This window comes from Chelon labrosus (assembly GCF_963514085.1).
Source record: "Chelon labrosus genome assembly, chromosome: 19".
Classification (NCBI taxonomy): domain Eukaryota; kingdom Metazoa; phylum Chordata; class Actinopteri; order Mugiliformes; family Mugilidae; genus Chelon; species Chelon labrosus.
This window is the reverse complement of record NC_140352.1, coordinates 19,332,720-19,354,488: the sequence shown is the minus strand read 5'-3', so window position 1 is coordinate 19,354,488 and position 21,769 is coordinate 19,332,720. Positions and strand designations below refer to the sequence as shown.

General features: G+C 41.2%; 2 protein-coding genes across 3 annotated transcripts in view; one reads left to right on the top strand and one right to left on the bottom strand.

Moving 5' to 3' along the window:
* The first annotated feature begins 297 nt into the window (after positions 1–297).
* On the top strand, positions 298–15,965 carry med24 (mediator complex subunit 24). Of its 2 annotated transcripts, none has more exons than XM_084566905.1 (26): positions 298–393; positions 658–791; positions 874–956; positions 1,042–1,080; positions 1,170–1,243; positions 1,619–1,842; positions 2,747–2,858; positions 2,973–3,123; positions 3,754–3,867; positions 4,080–4,133; positions 4,209–4,291; positions 4,386–4,472; positions 4,723–4,822; positions 5,084–5,226; positions 6,354–6,391; positions 6,506–6,588; positions 6,802–6,980; positions 7,130–7,229; positions 7,593–7,768; positions 7,900–8,164; positions 8,442–8,623; positions 8,722–8,815; positions 10,943–11,042; positions 12,402–12,482; positions 13,951–14,099; positions 15,616–15,965. In XM_084566905.1, exons 2-26 carry the CDS (start codon positions 662–664, stop codon positions 15,730–15,732), a joined length of 2,958 nt encoding a protein of 985 aa, XP_084423031.1. In that variant the 5' UTR covers positions 298–393; positions 658–661; the 3' UTR covers positions 15,733–15,965. The 2 variants fall into 2 exon arrangements, with proteins under 2 accessions (XP_084423031.1, XP_084423030.1); XM_084566904.1 differs by having other exon boundaries at positions 4,711–4,822.
* Positions 15,966–16,740: 775 nt separating this feature from the next.
* LOC311504297 (uncharacterized protein) overlaps positions 16,741–21,769 on the bottom strand; it is a gene marked incomplete at both ends in the record, with an annotated part of 7,144 nt that continues 2,115 nt past the window's right edge. Inside the window, 4 exons of the mRNA XM_084567316.1 lie at positions 16,741–16,932; positions 17,023–17,163; positions 17,256–17,363; positions 18,215–18,387. Coding sequence (XP_084423442.1) covers positions 16,741–16,932; positions 17,023–17,163; positions 17,256–17,363; positions 18,215–18,387 — 614 coding nt within the window. The remainder of the gene's footprint in view (positions 16,933–17,022; positions 17,164–17,255; positions 17,364–18,214; positions 18,388–21,769) is intronic.

Here is a 21,769-nt window from a genome sequence, read left to right as displayed (position 1 = left end):
AAACTACAAACACAACACGATTACACGTGACAATACGGTAAAACAAATGTTTGGCTTCAGTTTATTATTGGTATTTTCTGATTAAAAGAAAAAAAAAAGAAAATCGTTTTGTGTTTTTGGTAGCTTTGTTGTGCTGTTTTAAAGCAGTCCGCCTGGTGTAATGCAGGTTCATTTTGCTGCTTTCCTTCCTCCATTTAGCTTTGTACAGTGCGCCATCTTGTGCTACTGTGCTGGCATTGCTTCCTTCTCTCTTCAACCAATCAGCGGAAAGAACACTGAGGATTGACCAATGAACGCTTACGTCTTTCACAGGAAAAATGCCGTCCCTTGTATTGTGAAGCTAGGGGTCTAAATACAAACGCATATGACGCTTTGAGAAACTAAAATCGTCGGGTAAGAGTCGCACTTAATCACAAAAGTTACACTTGATTTCGTCTCATTTACCGTGACAATTGTGCGGCTTTGTACGCGGCAAGACGAGATAATTTTAACTAATTTATTAACTAATAAATGACATCGCTAGCTCGCTAACGGCTAAAAACAGCTAAGAAAAGTGAGCTAATACTTAACGTAAAAATAAGATATATTCAGCATATGGCATACCGAAAAATAGCTTTACACTTGACTATGTTTTTATAGGAGTGTGTTCGTTCCTAGCAGGATGAAGGTGGTCAATTTAAAGCAAGCCATTCTGCAGGCGTGGAAGGAACGCTGGAGTGACTACCAGTGGGCTATCAACATTAAGAAAAACTTCCCAAAGGGAGCAACATGGGATTACCTTAACCTTGCAGGTTCATGATCATGCTTTGACAAAACTCCACCCAATTTATTGTCGTTTCTGCTGTGGCTCTAAATGCTCTCTGTGTTTTCCAGAGGCCCTGATGGAGCAGGCGATGATTGGTCCCTCTCCCAATCCACTCATTTTGTCTTACCTCAAATATGCTATAAGTTCACAGGTGAGGCAAAAGGAAAGAGGTTGTAGCTGAATATAAAATATCTTTTATTTTGCAAGGTTGTGAATATTATCCTGCTTCTCCTCAGATGGTCTCTTATTCCAGTGTGCTCACAGCTTTAACTAAGGTAATCTTATGTTAGGTAACACTTGCAACAGCATGATTTTGTTGTCTAAGATGTGCAAGGCCTTCACAAATATGTCTCTCTTTTAATAGTTTGATGACTTTTCCCGTGAGCTGTGTGTCAAGTCATTGTTGGAGATTATGGACATGTTCTGCCATCGTCTCAGGTATGCCTGGTTTTGCCTGTGTTGCCACCCTTAGTGTGGAAAATGTGTAGTCCTGTTAGATGTGTCATATCTAACACATATCTGCATCAGTGTTAATGATTTATCTACTCTATATGTGAATTAAGAATTTCTTCTAATATAATAATAGATGCGACATTTTCTCCGAAATTTTATATAACACCATGTCAACAAGAGTCAACATGATTCGAGAAGGTGTGAAGGAAATATACTGTATTGCGAAAATGTATATCTTGCTAAACATCACTGAGACTGAAACATCTCATCACTGAGACTGAATGTGAGGACGCCATACCTGTGGCGTGCTTACATTGTAAATATCTTCGACTCACTTCTTTTCTTCTCTTTCCCACTCAGCTGTCATGGGAAAGCAGAGGAATGCATTGGGCTGTGCCGAGCTCTGCTGGGAGTGGTGGTGTGGCTACTGCAGGGTTGTGCGTGGTACTGTGAGAAACTGAGAGAAATGGGTCCATCAGCCAGCACGGAGGCCAGTCTTAGGGCCTGCCAGGAGAAGCTACACACTCTGATGAGCAGCACCAAGAACAGAGCTCTGGTACACATTGCACGGCTGGAGGACCAAGGTGAATTGTTGTCTTTGTGTGTGTGTCTGTGTATACATAGGGTTGGTCACAATCCATTATAGCTGAAACAGTATATCTATTTAATAATGAGATGTTGGTATGTATGTATATTTAATGATGGTGGTTTTCCTCAGCTGAAACTGCTGTGAACTTGGCACGACCCAATACCACTTTATGACCAAGCACAAATGGTTTAGTTTAAGTAAGTCTTGAGTCTTCTCCAGACGTGTGCCTATCCAGTGGGGATCTCAAATTTTAGACTCAAACATGTCCCAGAGTCGGATTCTGCTCGATCTAAGACTGCAGCATCATGCCACATGCTTCCCAGCAAGGCAGCACATCTTGCTGGGGTCCTTTTTATTGGTAAGTTGAGCTGCAACTGGCCAGAGAATGTCATGGCAGAACATTTCCAAAGTTTCTTATTGTTTTACATCCGACTGCCACCACAGCTGCAACACGTCTCTGAGCATTAGCACCGTCATTATCAGCCTCTTGGCTGTTGGCAAACCAGCCAGCATATTCATTACCACCACCTATTTCTGTCACTTACTTGTGCACCTAGCATTGGTTCACGTATTGTATCCCCGGAGAAGAGGAATGTACATTTCCCTACAGTGGTATTGGGTGCAGTTGTATCAGAGCTGTTTTACAAGTGCAAGTGTATGAGCACAGTATCAAAAACTACTGGACACCGATAATAGTGACAGTAATGTAAATACAATCCAGGTAGTATTTTTGTAGTCAGATGTTTGCCTGAATTTTGATTTTCTTTCTGGGTTTTAAGACACCTTTTGGCATTTTGTGAGAAGATTTGGAGGTCAGCAGGTGTGTTAGAAGAATGCTGCTTTAGCTTTAGCTTTTCCGCCTTAACAGTGTCAGTGTTTCGGCTGCTCTTCCTCCACAGGTTCCTGGAGCAATGTCGAGCAAGCAGTGCTTAAAGTGACCGATGGTCTTGGCAGCGTACCAAACCAGACGCTGAGCACCAAATTAGAGGAGACCTTGTCACTAGTGAAAAGGTGAAATGTCCTTAATGACACAGAGTTAACGAAGTTTGCCGTGACACTGCTAAGCTTTTACATGACAGTCACATCTTCCTTGTGCTAACTTTTCTTCTTCTTGTCTTTCCCAAGTATTCCTCTGATGCTGTCCGAACAGTGTGACCCTCTACTCCATGCCTCCTTCCCATCAGTCCATGCCTTCATCATGCTGGAAGGGACCATGAATTTGACAGGGGAGACACAGCCATTGGTGGAGCAGCTGATGATGATCAAGAGAATGCAGGTATCTTGCAGAAAAAAAAAAAAAGCGTTATGAAATCTACCGCAGACAACCTTTAGTCTGGTAGATTAAATTCATAGAGGCGGTCATGTGTTTTTGCACCCAGCAACTCCACTTTCCTGCTACTTCATTAGCTAATGAAGGCCAACATCTGCCAGGCAAATAATTTAACTAAAGAACAGCATAAAGTAAGCCAGACCGATTGATACAGTAAATAAGTTACAACTGTAATGACAGTGTCTTGGAAACTCTGGACTAAAAGTGTGAGCTTGTGAAAGGTCCAAATTCTCCGGACAGAGTTTTTATTTTTCCCTTTTAAGGAAAACATTTTGCTTTTGTCTTTGACTTCCAAGACATCAGGAATGACTCAAATGTCATGATAAAATAACTTTATCTTTAAATGAAATTTTTCCTAATGCTGCTTTAATTAGGAGATTGAATTTGATGGACAGAGATGCACGCTAAACCGCAACATTTAGCGTGCATCTTTTATTAAATGCTTTCTTATTTTAAATGCATACTTCTCTATACTATATATATATATATATATATATATATATATATATATATATTTTAAGCAGTAGTCAACTAATTATCTTTTCCCCTCTTCCCCAATCTTTCCCTCTTTTTCAGCGAATCCCTGCTCCTCTTTTTGTCCTGGAGATATGGAAGGCTTGCTTCACTGGCCTCATTGAGTCACCAGAGGGCACAGAGGAGCTTAAATGGACTGCCTTCACTTTCCTCAAGGTAAGAGCTATACTTATTTTCATCTGCCTTTCTTTGTCTTCAGTATTTTTGAGAATGTAAACAATGAACTGATATGTAAACATAAACTGAAAAAGTGAACAGCGCATTGTATGGCAACTGTCATGTACTCTTTGTTTTTTGAATTAATACTTTAGAACAGTAGTTAATTTAGTGGTATAAAGTACAGTCTCATTCTTGTTTCTTTATCTCAGATCCCACAAGTTTTACTCCGACTAAAGAAATATCCTCAGAGTGACAAAGGACAGGTAAACTAATTGACTCATTTAGTAATTTAAAATGTAATGTATTTAACATTTAAACAAGGCAAATGTCTTTTCCAGGATTTTATGGAGGATGTGAATGTTGCATTTCAGTACTTGCTCAAGCTCACGCCATTGCTGGACAAAGCAGATCAGAGATGCAAGTAAGGGCTCGAACATCTCATTCCAACCATCTTTCCCGCTTTGCATAGAGATGCTAATCTGTCGTTACCATTTTTCTTGTGTTTCTTTCCACAGTTGTGACTGCCTCGGAATGCTCCTACAGGAGTGCAATAAGCTTGGTCTGCTTTCAGACACAAATACGGCCAGCCTCACATCAAAACGGTATGCTGTCTATGAACACATATGATGCAGGACGTTTCAGGATGTCACAGCAACAGAAACCCTTGCTCTTGTCTTTTTTTTTTTTCTTTTTTTTTTGACTGTTTAAAATGAGAATGGATTATTTTATTCACCGCATTCACACAGTACCATGCACTCCATATCCCCCACTACCTCCGCCCCGTCCCCCTCTCTGCCCCCCTTCCTTGTCCTTCCCTCCCCCCTTGCACCTTTGATTCAGGACCGAGGACAGGGAGTTTGCCCCAAGGCTAAAGACAGCAGAAAATGCTAACATCCAGCCTAACCCAGGTCTCATCCTGAGAGCTGAGCCCACCGTCACCAATATACTCAAGGTAACTTGATCTGACCTGTACAGAACATTTTAAGTATATTACTGAGTAGGGTTGGCAGTACAAAATGCCCAAGAAGGTTTAGAAAGAAGGAAGAGAATTTATATCATACAGTAAAAATAAGTAAATTAAAACCTATGAAGCATAAAATGAACCAAATATATTACATCTTAGATGAAACAATAAGAAAATCAAATTATGAATATGCCTTGAGATAAAGGATAAATAAACATAACTCTTCTCTCCTTGTTCATTTTCTTGTAGACAGTAGATGCAGATCACTCTAAATCCCCTGAGGGGCTTCTCGGGGTCCTTGGCCACATGTTGTCAGGGAAGAGCCTGGATCTGCTCCTGGCTGCAGCAGCTGCCACAGGGAAGCTCAAGTCCTTTGCCCGGAAGTTCATCAAGTGAGTAAATGCAAACTCGATTTGTAAATGGAATCAAAAGTCCCGTTTTAATGAGCCTTTATCTAATCAGGAAAATTCCCTTTGATTGTGTTTACATGGGCACCATTACCCCTGGTATGTAGCCTTGCCCTGTCTTGATTAAACTTAATTTACGGCATTTACATGGAACTCGCGTCCCTGTATACATGATAAGTAATGGTTATCGATTGTGGCGTGCTCCACAGGGACCTTTAATGCTTACAACACAAACCGCCAATAAAGACCACTTGGACGTTCAGCTTCTAGCAGATCCCAGTAAACATAGTAATATTTCTTTTACACCAAGACCTGAGTTTCTTGGAAAACTGTGGTCTTATATTGGGGTGGCTGTGGCTCAGTAGGTAGAGCGGGTTGTCCACGAACCAGAGGGTTAGCGGTTCGATCCCCAGACTGTGCCACATGCCGAAGTGTCCTTGAGCAAGTCACTGAACCCCCAGTTGCTCTACAGGCGCTGGCACTGGTGTGTGAGTGCTTGTGTGAGCAAATGGGTAGATGTGTCTGTGACTGTAAAGCGCTTTGAGTACCAATAGGTAGAAAAGCGCTATATAAAAGCAAGGCCATTTACCATTTATAGCCAGTTACTACAGACACGAATAGGTCAATATTTTAAGGTTTCCCTTGTAAAATACCAATTATATTTAGGAATCTGTTCAGGTGCAGCTGGTCAGCAGTAGAACTTGATGGGATGTATACATGCAACAGTAACCTGATACTCTACCTAACATAACTATGTCTGAACCAGGATAGTGACTTAGCTAGGTTTCTGAAATTGGCATATAATGTTTACAACACAAAATCGGGATATGGGACAACCAATTCATAACCGGGACTCTCAATGGCAATGTTAACACATCCACTGAAATTGAAGAACTCTTACAAGAGAAAAAAGACACTTGTATGATAGTTCACATGATAATAAGAACAAGTTGTAGAATCAGTGTTAAATGTACTAGAGATGGATACCTACTCTCTGCTTGTGTGAAAGGGGCTACTGGTAGATTGCAGTCTAAAAAAGTCCAGTTTGCGTAGGAATTGCATTTTGAGATGTCTCATATTACGTAATGTTATTTTTTTTCCTTTTGTTCTAGGCTTAATGAGTTTCCCAAGCACATCAGTGGTGAAGGATGTGAGTACAAATACAAGAGTGACATGTTCCGATGTGGGAATTTCTCTCATTGACATACTGCTTATTGAATAAGATACTGACATTGAAAATGTTTCCTTCCTTCCTTTTTCTCAGCCAAATCTGCATCAGTACGGGCCTTACTCTTTGACATCTCCTTCCTCATGCTCTGCCATGTGGTGCAGACGTACGGTTCTGGGGTTAGTCCTTTGCACTTCAAGCTTGTCTCCAGGCCACAGTATAATGTGTGGCTTGATGTCTAGAGAGGGCTGTGTGGAACTGACCTAACATTTTCTGCAGAATTTCTCTGCTTGCTGAACAGAATATTGTAGATTATTCATATTCATCATTCTTCCTCAGTTATGCGTGATGTAATTCCTTCGGTACTTCTGCTCCATGTGTCTACTTTCTAGGTCATCCTGTCAGACCCCAGCCCTTCAGGGGAGACACCCTTCTTTGAAACGTGGCTGCAGACATGTATGCCTGAAGAGGGCAAGACTCTAAACCCAGACCACCCTTGCTTCAGACCTGAGCCTGGAAAAGTGGAGAGCCTGGTAACCCTGCTGAACAATTCCTCGGAGATGAAGCTAGTGTAAGCTGCAATCGGGGGAACTATATTTAAATCTAATGCAAATCTAAATGTATTTTATTGTATTATCTCGATTTTCTTTATGAAATCAAAATGTGGCCAGCAATGCTTACAGGCTGGATTTTCCTCTGACTTTTATCTGTGTTTGGCAGTCAAGTGAAATGGCATGAAATCTGCCTCAGCACTCCAGCAGCCATCTTGGAAGTTCTGAATGCGTGGGAAAATGGAGTGCTTTCCGTGGAGGCAGTGCAGGTCTGTCAAACTTTTTGAATTCCTGTAACTGAAAAATATTCTTACGAGGTTTCCTGACGGTCAGTGGCTCATACAATCAACATTAACCGCAACTGCTCTAAGTATAAACAGATTATTTCTTAGTATAAGTTTGACTCATTTCTCAACTGAGTACGACGTATTCTGTGGAAAAAGTAAAAGCTTGCAACAGCAGTGACGTCTTAGATATTCCCGACCCATCATTTCTTCTTTATTCCACTCAAGTTTTTATATCGCGCAGTACGGAAGGAAGAATGCCATTTTAGTAAGAATCCTCTCTCTTTTTATTTTAATCACATCCTTCCTTGTTTCCTCTTTCTGGTTTCTGTTCTTTCTTGAGTGTAGAAGATCACTGACAACATCAAGGGGAAGGTGTGCAGCATGGCCATCTGTGCAGTGGCGTGGCTGGTGGCCCATGTTAGGATGCTGGGAAGGGATGAGAGGGAGAAGCCCCAGACCATGATCCGACAACTTGTGACCCCACTGTATGGGGAGAACACATTGCAGTTTTACAATGAACGGTACAAACTAAAGAAACACGCCCTTAAGCTTCACCACCTTCTGAGGCACTTTCACTACATTTGAAGCAGTCTTCTTCACAGTCTTAGTTTTGTTTGAATTAACAGTTCTCTCCCCTCCACAATCTCACTAGTGTGATCATTATGAGTTCCATCATGGAGCACATGTGTGCCGACGTCTTTCAACAAACCGCTGCGACTCTGCGCCCTCCAATGGAAGGCCAGGAGCCCATCCCCTACCGCAACCTGCTGCCGGCCAAAGAACCCATACATACGGCCCTCAGTCAGCAGTTCCAGGCAGTGCTGCGCAAAGGCTGGGTGGACAGCCGAGCTCTGCATCTGTTTGAGAGCCTTCTCAACATGGGAGGGGTCTTTTGGTTCACTAACAATTTAGTCAAGGTATGAAGTGCAGATCAAGATCAAACATTCATCAATGTCGAGAATACGTTTTGTAATTTAAGTCCACAGCTGATTCTTGATTAACGAGTCAACAAAATGCTCACCACAATATACTTAAAAGTGAAATCCACAAATGTCTTGCTTTGTGCAACAACGATCAAAAATCCAAAGACGTTCAGTCAGTTATGACTCTGTTCACATGCTTCAAAGAGACCTTAACAGGAATATGGCCAACATTCATACTACTTGATAAACGGATCACTATATTTTATTTCAGGAGCTGCTGAAGGAGACACGGCAGGAGTGGGCCAATCGGGTGGTAGAGTTACTCTACAGCATCTTCTGCTTGGACACTCAACAGATCACCCTTACACTGCTGGGTACCATATTGCCCAACCTGCTCACAGACTCAGCCCACTGGCACAGCCTGGCGGACCCACCTGGAAAGGCACTGGCCAAGTAAGAATGATACCTTAATACCTTGACTGAGATGGCAGCAGTAATGTTTGTTAGTTTTTCATGTGGTGTTAACGGTTCCTCTACTAATGATGCCTCAGGTTGGCTGTATGGTGTGCCCTCAGCTCTTACTCATCTCACCACAAAGGCTCCTTTTCAGCTCGTCAGCGGAAAAGACAGAGGGAGGATATTGAGGTAAAACCGTCATGAGGCCTCTCCTACATGTAGAGGAAAGTATACACACATTTTCCATATTTTGTTTTGTCACAGCCTTATTCCGAAATGGGTTAAATTAATTTTTTTCTTCAAAATTCTGATCACAACACCCTATAATGACAACGTGAAGACATTTTTTTGAGATTTTTGCAAATTTATTAAAAATAAAAAACTAAGAAGTCACATATACATAGGTTTTCAAAGCCTTTGCCATGAAGCTCAAAATTAAGCTCAGGTGCATCCTGTTTCCACTGATCATCCTTGTGATGGAACCACCATGAACTCTTCCTGGAGCTGGCAGTCCAAACTGAGTGATCAGGGGAGAAGGGCCCTATTCAGGGAGGTGACCAAGAACCCGATGGTCACTCTGTCAGAGCTCCAGCATTCCTCTATGGAGAGAGGAGAACCTTCCAGAAGGACAACCCCGTCTCTGCAGCAATCCACCAATCAGGCCTTTATGGTAGAGTGGCCAGATGGAAGCCACTCCTTAGTAAAAGGCACATAGCAGCCTGCCTGGAGTTTGCCAAAAGGCACCTGAAGGACTCTCAGACCATGAGAAACAAAATTCTCTGGTCTGATGAGACAAAGTTTGAACTCTTTGGCCTGAATACCAGGCGTCATTTTTGGAGAAAACCGGGCACCGCTCATCACCAGGCCAATACCATCCCTACAGTGAAGCACGGTGGTGGCAGCATCATGCTGTGGGGGTGTTTTTAAGCTCAGGAACTGGGACACAAGTCAGGATACAGGGAAAGATGAATGCAGCAATGTACAGAGATATCCTGGATGAAAACCTGCTCCAAAGCGCTCTTGACCTCAGACTGGGCGACGATTCATCTTTCAACAGGACAACGACCCTAAGCTCACAGCCAAGATATTAAAGAAATGGCTTCAGGACAACTCGGTGAATGTCCTTGAGTTGCGCAGCCATAGCCCAGTCTAGTCTTGAATCTGGTTGAACATCTCTGGAGAGATCTGAAAATGGCTGTGCACCGATTGTTCCCATCCAACCTGTAGCAGCTTGAGAGGTGCTGCAAAGAGGAATGAGCAAAACTGCCCAAAGGTAGGTGTGCCAAGTGGAATAAGGCTGTTTCATAACAAAATGTGGATAAAGTGAAGCGCTGTGAATACTTTCTGGATGCACTGTATGCTATTTAAAAAAGGAACCTTAAAATCATTTCAATTAAATTATATATTTTCACAATGACAAACTGACATTTTAATGGGGACATTGGATGCAATTCTCACAATTGTCTACATTTAGTAGGGTGTGTGGCATGTCTGCCAGCTCAAAAAAGCTGACAAAAATCCAAGCAGACAGTTAGTTATGATGGTCTGGGGGTGAACATTCATTCATTCAGTGAGGCATTCAAAAATCGATCATTTAAATCATTTGTTCTGAACATGAGACCCACCCCTGAGCCCTGTCCCTACAGACCGCCCTTTCTTTCTGTGTACAAAGGTAGCAACAACAATGTCAAAGCGAAGCCACATTTTAGCAAGTATCGGATACACATCAAAAATGAAGTGGTCCTGGCATGTAAGCTGCTCTGTGCTCATAAAGGCTCATAAACATCTTTACAACAAATCTCAAAGAGCAAAGTGGCTTTACTTGGAGTACATTTACGCGAAAATCTGGTTATTATGACCATTAACTGTACCACAGAGCATAAAATATACTAATACTAAATTAAACATCACGTTCATTTCATCCTCGAGTTAGCCGCTGTTCACTACCTGGCGGGCTAGCAAAAAAAAAAAAAAGACTCATGTGGCTTCAGAGCACCACACTGCCACACTCTACAGATACGCTGAACGGTTGTCAAGGCAAAAGAAAACAAAAGGGACAGGGTAACAGGAGGTCATTGTCAAAAAAGAGGGGGATGGCACCAAAACGGCTCGCTGTGAAAAGGGCAACACAGTGATTAAGATATTTTAACAAAAACATGTAACAGATTCAAGTCATGAAAGAAACATATCAACTTGTGGAAATGAGCATCCAATGTTACCTTCAAAGTATAATTTCTTGTTATTGATACTGGCACTTAAAATGCACAATAATAGAAAAAAAATCCTAAAACAGTGTACGCATGTTATTGGCAACAGGACTACAACAGCCTCTTTCCCTTGGATGACACTCAACCATCTAAACTCATGCGACTGCTCAGTTCCAATGAGGATGAGCCTGTGGCCCTTTCCAGTCCAGGTCAGTTTGTATGAATCATGAAGTCTGTGATCTTTCACACATTTATCTGTCGGCCTGAGTTGGGGATTATGCAAATACCAGCAGGTTACTTCTTGTAAGCGCTTTATCTCAATCAGAAAGGCATTAATATGCTTGGCTCTAGAATCTGACCTTTTTCTCAGTAGTTTTAACTGTTGAGCTTCTTGCCTGTCAGCATGTTCAAACTAGAGTCTAAAGTGACAATTCTGCTTTTAAGAATTCAGTAGTAAGGAACACAACTGAGAGTAACAGCACTGCTGCATTATTCCCTGTTCTATTTTCATCCTTCTATCCACATGACGGATGTAATGATCATTCAGACCATCAGCTCTGGGAATTTTCACTTTTTCAGTTTTCATCACAGTAAAGCGCAATCCCCTGATAAGATGTGAAAGATGAGGGTGTTGCATGACTTAGGAAAAAAAGATGACAGCTGTAGAATGAGGGCTATTAAATATGAAATTGAAAGTAAGAAAGCAGAAACCGTTGACCTATTTCACCTAAATGAATTTCCGTCTTTATTAACACGGCTCTAACATGGCTGGAATATCCTTAGTTTTTAGTAGGTAGGTGTTTATTTACCCTTTAGGTATAATGAAAAACTGCTTTAACTATATGACTAATACAATCTGTCTTTTGCAGCTAAACTGTGGTTTATTTAAAGTTATTTTAGGAACAAATGAATGTTATGCAATCCAGTGGTTGTTGAAGGGAGGAAGTCTCTTTGACTTCTTTTAACCTCTGTTCAAGAAAGCATTTTGTTAATCACTAATGCAGCACTTAAGGGGGAACTACCGTTTTTTACAACCTGGACCTTATTTCTGGCATAAAATACGATTGTTTACTCACCCATATAGCTTTGGTGTCATTTGGAGTCCCTGCGGAAGATATATAGTTCCAGCGGAGCGCCACGTATATCCATACTGGGAGTGATCGGAGCACCGAAACGCAGCCTCTAAATAATGCACTATCTTCCACCAAACTTTTTCTTTTCACCACTATTTTGTTATGATACGCTAGTGCTATTTCCCGTTGAATCCGCGGCAGGTAATGCGTTATTTAGAGGTTTTGGTGCCCCAGTCACTCCCATTATATGGATATACGCGGATCTAAATATCGTCTGAATGACTCCAAATTACACCAAAGTTATATGGGTGAGTATTTTATGCCAGAAATAAGGTCCAGGTTGTAAAAAGCGGTAGGTCCCCTTTAATGGAACTTCCCTGTTGACATTCTGTCAGTTGTTTTGTGTTTCGTTTTTTAAAAAAAAACTATAAATACAATGCAAAACAAACTTCATCAATTCATGCACTGTTCCTCTTGTCACATGTTACCCTGTAGGAGACAGATCTATGAGCAGTTCCCTTTCTGCATCCCAGCTCCACGCTGTCAACATGAAGGAGCCACTCAACCGAGTCCTGGGTGAGACACACACTGTCCTTTTGACCTTTGGCAACATCTGCCTACTCTCCTGCTGCCTTCTTTATGAATAAATATGACACATTGACAGCTAACATATTTAAGAATAATCAGAATGATGAATAATTTCCATACAGGCCTCCAGAAATAAATTATTTCATTCCTAATAATTTGCTATGCCTTGACAGATTTTTGCCATTTAACTTCCTGTTAGATAGCATAAGCAAAACACAAATTATCTTGTGGAAAAAAAGGTTGTGCTTCCTTCCTCATTCCATGCTAAAGGACACTGAATGTTTTTGGGTGTTCAGTAGTGCCCCAACACCATTCATTTTGGTCTAGCATCATCATCCAAAATTTGTCTCATTATTATTCAATTGGGCACAACTAGAGACACAGTAGAGTGTAGTGACACAATATGCTGCCAAGGGTCGAAACACTAACAAAACGCCTGTAGCTAGTTTCACATTTCATTATGCCAAAAGATTATTTTTGCATCCTACCAGCTAAGCTACTTAGCTAGCTTTCTAATTTATCCACATTCCACCTTAGCACAGGTGACATATTTTATGAAAAAACACTTGTGTACATTTCCTTACTCTTATTTACCATCTCATCACATAGCTGTTTTTAGCCATTTTTCTGTATCTGAAGCAAGGAATTGTTTCCCAGACACTTTATTGCTCTGTCTTTATTGATATAAGGCACACTAATTTTTTGCTTGTAATGGTGTTTTTCTGCAAATATAATAGTGCCACTTAGAAATATTATCAACCCTCAGAATTTTCTGCACAAAAAATAATACAAGAAAATCTGCAGATTTCCCCTCAAGGCCTGAAAGTAAACAAAGATAACCAGATTAAACAAAAGAAAGAAAAACTTTATAGTTTTTATTTTGTTTATTCAGGAAGATGAGGCAATTTTACTCATACGAAGTGCAAAAGTAAGTATGTCTCTAGGATTACGAGTTAATTTCAGGAAACCCATCAGCAACATGGAACATAAGTGATACCGCTGAACAAGAATTGTAAATGACTGATCAGCAGTTACCGGATATGTTTAGTTGCTGTTGTTGCTACACCATGGAAACGAGACTTCCACATATCAAAGATATCGATGTATCCATTTATAAAAATTTATTTTTCCTGCAGTTTTTATTGTTAAAGTTCATCAAAATATATGTTTTAATCAAGTCTCACATCTATTTACTTGATTATTGTTCAAGTGTTTTTAAATTTAATTAATGTGATTAGTCATCCAAATGGCTTGAAAAGTTTCTTTTGTCATTTTGAGGATTTGACAAACCCTTCCAACAACTTAAATATTTGGTGACATTTAATTAAAACGTATGTTGAAAAGAGGTGTTTATTTTATTTATTAGACTCTGGCTTAGAAAGATGTCATAAACATATGATATACTGTATTATTCAACTGATAGGATAATATATACCATCTGCTCTCTTCTCCACAGCCAATCTCTTCCTCCTCATTTCCTCTATCTTGAGCTCCAAGATGGCCGGCCCTCACACACAGTTTGTGCAGAGTTTTTTGGAGGAATGTGTCGATTGCCTGGAGCAGGGAAGTCGTGGGAACATCCTGCAGTTCATGCCTTTTACGATGGTGAGTTATGAGCTGGGAGGAGAACAAGCTAAGAGGGGAGGCCAGCCAGACAGGTGTAGATAAAAGAGGAGTAGCGGTTACATCAGACATTACTGGGAAGGGTTTGGGAGACTGCCTCAAATTCAGTGTTGGTTTTTATAAATTGTTGTGGTTAAGAGTGAAAAAGCTACATGTAAGAGTGAGAGAATGCAGGACTCATGATTGAAGGATGGATGCTGTGTGTATTCACGTCAGGTCAAGAAAACATGAGACACTGAACATTCTTTACAGATGATCTATCAAACATTTGGGGATTGTTTAAAGACTCTTCATTGCGTGTTCTGGGAAGAACCATGACGTGTTTTTTGTTCAATACACTCATGCACTAGGAGTGTAACGGTTCCTGTACATGCCTTTGAATCATGCAAGGTGGTTAGCACTGATGCCTCACAGCGAGAAGGTCCCGGGTTCGAATCCATGGGCTGGCTGGCCTTTCTGTGTGGAGTTTGCATGTTCTCCCTGTGTCTACGTGGGTTTTCTCTGGGTTCCACCGAAATGCAGCCTCTAAATAACACATTATTTGCAGTGAAACTCATTAATTTCACCAATATTTTGTTATGATACTCTAGTGCTATTCCCTGTTGAGTCCAGAGTTACCTGTTATCATTATCCGGGGTTTGTAGATTGACCTGCTAACTTCTGACCTGGATGATGCGCCGTGCGCACCCTGCGCAGCTTGTTTACCTGTAATTTGCTACTGCTATTTTTTTGCAACATGGCTGAATATTTTTCTGATTCTGAGATTGTGGATGACGACTTTGTTTATGATGGACGTCCTTAGCGTTTTGAGCCAGAGTATACAGATGAGGAGCTCGTTGAAAGGAGGATGCGGAGGCAGAGAGAGGAACAGCTGGCCAAAGAACAACAAACCGCTGCACGTCTGCGAATAGATAACAGCTAACTCTGGACTTAACGGGGAATAGCATTAGTGTATCATAACAAACTATTGGTGAAAAGAACAAGTTTCGTGGAAGATAATGCATTATTTAGAGGCTGCATTGTGGTGCCCCAGTCACTCCCACTACATGGATATATGCAGATGTAAATATCTCCCGAAAAACTACAAATGACACCAAAGTTGTATGGGTGAGTAAGCAATCGTATTTTATGCCAGAAATAAGGTCCAGGTTGTAAAAAACAGTAGTTCCCCTTTAATAATCTAATAATATTTTTTTTTTTTTAAGAACAACTTTTACTTTTACAACTTGTGGCCAATTAGGTGCTTTTGAGTTTGTTTTGGGTTTTTTTGCCAAAAATGCTGGTATACATATTTTTAGCTTTCTCTCCTTAGACTTAGAAAATTCTATTTTTTTCCCCATCTTTTTAACCTGACCTTTGTTCATCTTTAGCCAAAACAATGTTTATTCACAGTACTGATAAAAAAACTAGACTTTGAGCAACGCAATACCCACAAACTGTTTCTTCACACATATACACACAACATATCTGAAAATCATTTGTCTTTTTGTGCATCTAGGTTTCTGAGCTGGTGAAGCTGCCTGCTCTGGCCAAACCTAAAGTGGTCCTGGCTATCACTGACCTAACTCTGCCGCTTGGGAGGAGAGTCGCCGCCAAAGCTATCTCTGCCCTGTAAACCCTGGGTTTAATTTTACTACAGCACCAAACTGTTGCTGGGTTACTATTCAGCAGATAGATCAAAACAATACTAGTCATTTGTCTGGAAAAAAAAATATGTTTATACCCATGACTCAGTGTTTACAGAGTCATAGTACTGCTTTGCTACTGTTTTTATATATTCCTTTTCACACTTTTAAGTATTGCATGAAACCATTTAAATAAAATTCAAAATGAACATCCTCTTTTTCTATTCACCACATCACATTATGGTCATGTACGCTTTTGGAAGTTACAGTACTGTGACATCTGACCACTGCCATCACAGTCCCTGATTCAGAATGATCACATGCAAGCGAGGCTGTCACATGGATGACCACCTCAGAGTGACGGAGTCAGTCATCCGCAAATTGCAACACTTCCTTGAGGAAATCTGTCTGGCGGAGTGACAAAAGTAATGACACCGAAGCTTCTATTTCACTTTTAGTTGCACTTCTCTATTACATTAAGAGCTTCAGTGGAATTTTGAGCGCAGTGTCATTGGTGAGACAGCATGTGTCAACGTAAGCTACCTGCCTATTGTGTCACTGTGTGGGGTCACTGACAGAGGAACAATAACCTTTTCAGCAAAATTTTATTGGGACGATCATAAAATAAAAGCATGTACAGTGAGTCTTAAGAGTCATACAAAAATAAGAATTTAATTTATTTGATAGAATTCATAATCCTAACTTGCCTACACCTCCTTTTAAAATGAGTGTTAATGGATGAGTAAAGATCACAGATGTCACTGGTAAGTTTCAGTCATGCAACAATCATTGTCATATAAATAATGCTAAAACACAGGTTGTCTTTGGCTGAAGGATGAAAACCTGTGTTATAAAAAATAAATAATATTTAAATCTCGTAAATAAATATATAAATAGAAATAGATACAATAAATAATCTTTAAACAGATCAATAAATTAATACCATAATAAAATATGGGATACATTTTGGACATGAGCCAGTGTGTGGCACCTATCCATCAGCTCTCTGTCTCCTCTTCGTTGCTCCGTTCCAGACTCCTGAGGCAGCGGACCATGTCCTGCCCAAAGGACTGAAGCTGCACCAGAGTCAAGTGTGCTGCCACCTGAACTTCGTATTCTCCCTGCAGATTTAAATCCAGAAGAGCTGGGGTGGGCTGCACCACAGCTTCTGCTTGGGCCATTTTTAGCATCTGCAAAGCACAAAGCAAAAATCACGACAATGCCAAAAATATAATACACTTTTTGCCAGAGCAGAGCGTGATTTAGAATGCCTTGGATACCTTAGTGATCTGAAGGGCGAGGTCTCTGATGTCAGCCATTAGCCCAGTCACTTTATCTTTGTTTTCCAGCCGACGAGAGACGGAGCTCAGTAAGTTCCGGTGCAGCAGCAGACCCTCGTGCATCCGCCTCAAGCTGCTTTCCTGATTGAAAAAGAAAACCCAACAGAATTGTCATTTTGCCTGTTTATTTCCACTCGTTGCATTCAAACATGACACAAATGCATGACGCTCACCAAGGTGACGTTTTCTGACACAACGCTGAGTACAGGAGCAGAGGGGATGCCAATGACAATCGCCATGGTCGCAAGCTTCGCATTTTCTGAGGAATTGAGTTGCAGAGTCTACGGCAAAGAGATAAAGATGTTATAGATAGATGGCAGTGCACATTTACTACATATGTACTTGAAAACTTATGCTCAACCCCCATAAATAAATATAATAGCAAAGGTGCTCAGACAGTACAAACATCCCTATGTAAAAAAAAACCCTATCAAAAGTAAAAGCCAAGCATTCATATTTCACACAGTCCTCTCCATATCTTAATCTCATAAATGAATGCATGTAATAGCTGTGGATTATTTGGACTGTTTTCTGCAGTTTTTGATTGCAGTTCAATGATAGTTCATGTTTTCGTTGGCAGTTCTGAGGCCGTTATGCAATCGCCCAAGTCCAAACTAGCTAAATCTGTCATGGGGTCTTAATAGGTTTAAGCTTTATGGTTGCCATTACGAAATATGGCAAAATGCCATCTGAGGGCTTTCTTTCTAAAACAATTTTTGTCCTCTGACAACATGCTTGTGAGTGTTCCCTTGCATGTAAGATTGTTATATAAAAGATTATGATGTAAACTAACAAGTATTCATAAATGGATATACTCAAAGTCAAAGGACTGTCAACTTCAGTGGTGGAAATAAAGCCACTCATAATAGAGGACTGCTCAAACTCCTGGTTCCATAACAACTATAATCTCCCATAGGTGATGTATATATTCTGTTTATAACATATCAAATATATCGTACAACGCATCGTGACTGCTGCACAGCCCGTCTACTCCAAATAGACAAACCACAGTGCTGACTCAGGCTCAGGAGCCCTTTAATGAAGGGCCAACACTTGGGCCAATGACGCAGCAGCATAAAAAACATCCGGAACGAAATTATGCGCCACACCACGCTCCAAACGCGTCTCTCACCTCTGTGTGAATGCAGGACTTGTGCGTGTCGGTCACGGACAGCAGGATCTTCTGCACCAGGCTGCGACTCCTCTGCACGATATCCTGAAACTGCGGCGCCTCAACAGGTGTGCCGCTCTCCGGCAGAGGTGCGCTGCGGGCGAGGGTGGCCATGTAGAAGGGAAGGGCGAAAACTGCAAAGAGACAGAAACCAAGATGTCGATGGAGGCTTTCAACTACGGTCCCCTCGCGCTGCCGAGCGGAATGAGCAGTAGGGAGAAGCGGAACAAAGCCTTGCTTTCTCTCCTCAGCAGCCCTTCTGCGCTGCAGAAACAGGCATGCCCCCCGCCTCTCCTCCTCCCCCTCCCCTTCCTCTTGCTCCTCCGCCACCACCCCTCAGGCTACATAGCTGCACCAGTTGAGAATAGTCACTGTAATTTGAAGCCCAAGCCAAAAGTAACTGCATTAGTTAGTGGCAGTTTTAGTAGATGTAAAAGCAGCACCATGTATATCTATTCCTCCAAGCATCCCCTGCTGCTTTAAAACTGCTGCGCTACCAGTTACTACTTGCTGGATCCTCAGTTTTGTCTTGAGTCTTCCCCTTCAGAGTCCCTGCTGACTCTGGGGGGGTGATGAGAAAGCTGGATTTCACAAGCACCGCCTCACTACTCACCAATCAGCATGTTCATGGCCTCTGTCTTTGACCTCAAGGGAGCACTATTCATGATTTAAAGGACACTTATTGTCTTATATATATATAGGAGGCCCGGGGTGACCAAGGGATTTTCCATTGTCATCATCATCTGATAGTTTCATTGTGCATGACAACATATTCCACGAAAGTTACCTCATTGATGGTGTGGTACAAACTCTACACTGGATTTCCTGGTTATTTATTCAACAGTCTCAAACAGGCACTTCCTCCGACCGCTGGAAGGGAAACTGGAATTCATCACTTTCATCACATGACTTGAGACTGAAATGCATTTTTTATTTTTTTTTCTGGAAGAACCTTTCCTTTTCGTTTGATGTGCCTGACCATTTTTGGCCATCATTAGTCTTCTGTAGGTAAAAAACCTGAGGCTCTTTCCTCTGCCATTAATAGTGTGGGAAGTCTGTCGTTTTACATGGCCACACAAAGGGAATAAACATTTGTAATATACTGTATGATGAAATGGGTGTGCAAAAAAAAAGAATTCCTGAAGATGCTGTCATCCATTTTCAGAAGTACTATACACGCACACCTTTACGACATTTGGAATGTTTCTAAACTCTGGCTTCTGTTGCAGCAGTTGGGATCTGCTAACACTAGTGCTAGCAGAGGAACGGTCCAAATCCTCTCAACCGCAGTCAATTAACAACTTCACCTGCGGTAACAGAGAGAAGGAAGCTGCACATTAACAATCTGTTGGTGAATTTCATTGTCTAAAGACCTAGGCTTCGGAGATTTTCCAACTTTTTTTTTTATCCCGGCTACATTATCCTGTCATACAACAAGCTGTGCTATCAAATGCTATTGACAGTGTCTATTTATATTGGCTAATATCGGCAGCGCACAGTATTGATTGACATTCACTGTTGCAAAGCATTACTAGTAGGGCCTACTGTGTCTATGTGTGACGTCATCGACTAGTCGACGTCGACTCGACTTTCACCACATATTAGTCGACTTTAAAAAATCAGTCCTTCAACCCCTAATTTCCAAACAGGTGCCGACTGAGTTAACGGGGGAGTGAGTAGACTTGTGCACAAAGCTGAAAGTTGTCGGCTGAGGTTTGAGATACAAGAGTGCCCTCTGGGGGTGTCCCATGTTTTACAAAATAAACCTCACCGTAAAAATTGAAATGCTTAAAGTCAAATTTGTAATAAAACAGAAGTTACTGAGTGATTTTGGGGAAGTATTTGATATTATGGAAGATGCAAGTATTATTTTTTTTGTGCTGAGTTAAATGAGAAGGCCTCCACGTCAGGAGTGCCAGTAACGAAGCCAGACAATAAACTGGACGGGGTCAGTCAGTCTAATTGTATGCTGTATTTGTGCCATTATCACTGCTTTGCCTCGCTGTCACATACCCTTTGTTGCCAAAAGAGAAACTGAAGCTGTTGTATTGCTTCCTTAAAATCCACCAGACTCCATTGACAAAAACTGTAATTTCATCTTGCACAACACAGGAATTTGTGCTCTCTGTTACCGCTGTATGACTATGGTTTTTGTTTTTGACATGTTAAGTAGTATTTAAACTAATGCGTAAGCACCCCAAAGTGACACCAGAACACAAATCAGCTGACCAGTCGGGTGACTTTGAAGAGAGGATATAGAGCAATATAACGGCTTCAGTTCCCTGTCAGAAAATGAAGTGGTGATAACATTCAGAATATATTGTATGCTGATGTTTTTAAGTTTGTTTGAGGTGGCTAAAACACATTAGGCTACTGACCCACAGCAGTTCATTGCTTAGCCTCCATGACAATACTCCTCTCTGCTTCTCCAAACTGGGAGCATATCACCATCTACTGTTGGCTTAGCTTAGCTTTGATGGAAGCTTTCAAAAGATTCAATGGCCTTTAAAAAATGTGAATAGAATCTAAGTCTGAGTCTAAGGTAGTAAAGTTCACCTTTAAAGTTCAGTAATTAACTTGATGTATCAAGTTAATAATCAGTACAATATCTACAGTCTAAATTTATTAGTCGCCTTTAAAATGTTGGGTTTCATTACCATAAGCTGCTGGCTTCTGAAGCTAATTAGTTATCACGCAGGCATGAAAGAGATTTCAATCTTCTCGTAGGCGTGAAAGAAGATCAGCAGTTTCTCAACATACTTTAAGACTCAATTAAATATTTCACTGTCCTCAATTTATCTCTTTAATCCTCATTTCACAATTGTTGTCATGCCAGCACTGCGCCTCCACTGCAGCAGATCAGTTTGCGTCTTGCTCTAACATGAGGCCCCCTTGATCAGCCAGTGTAGCCATGTTACAGGTGGCCATGCTTGATGGGCCGTGAAGTGGAGCTGTCAAATCTGATCCCTGAAATCCACACTGGTCTGATCTCCAATCAATCCTGCACGTGAAAGGAGAGCATCGTTCACCGCTGAGGCCCCGTGGGCCCCGACAATGACCCTGCTGGAAACACGCGGTTGTAGCGGGCTGAACAATGAGCTGGCCTCCATTTGGCCCAGGCTGAGAGGAGTTGCACAAGCACGTCACATTGTCACCTTTGTGCCTGTCATTACGCACTTGTATTGGTGCTAATTGCCTTTAGATTAAATGCCATGTGGCTGTGGTATTATCAGAAATAAGGTTCTGCATAGATGAACGATCCTGTGATTTTCCTGAGGGGATTTTAAGTAGGTGAATCAGTATGGACGCATTGTAGAGAGATAACATTTCAGGTTATAAATTGTAATCACGATGAAAACAGAACGAAGCTTGGGTGGCATACAGCTTTTTTCATCCTAGAGGTTTTAAAAGTATACGGATGGTCATAAATTGAACCAGTGAAAAAGCTTTTGGAGTCAATCATGTTTTTGGGCTTTGAAAGATACATGTTACTCTACTCATCTTTATTCAAGTTTT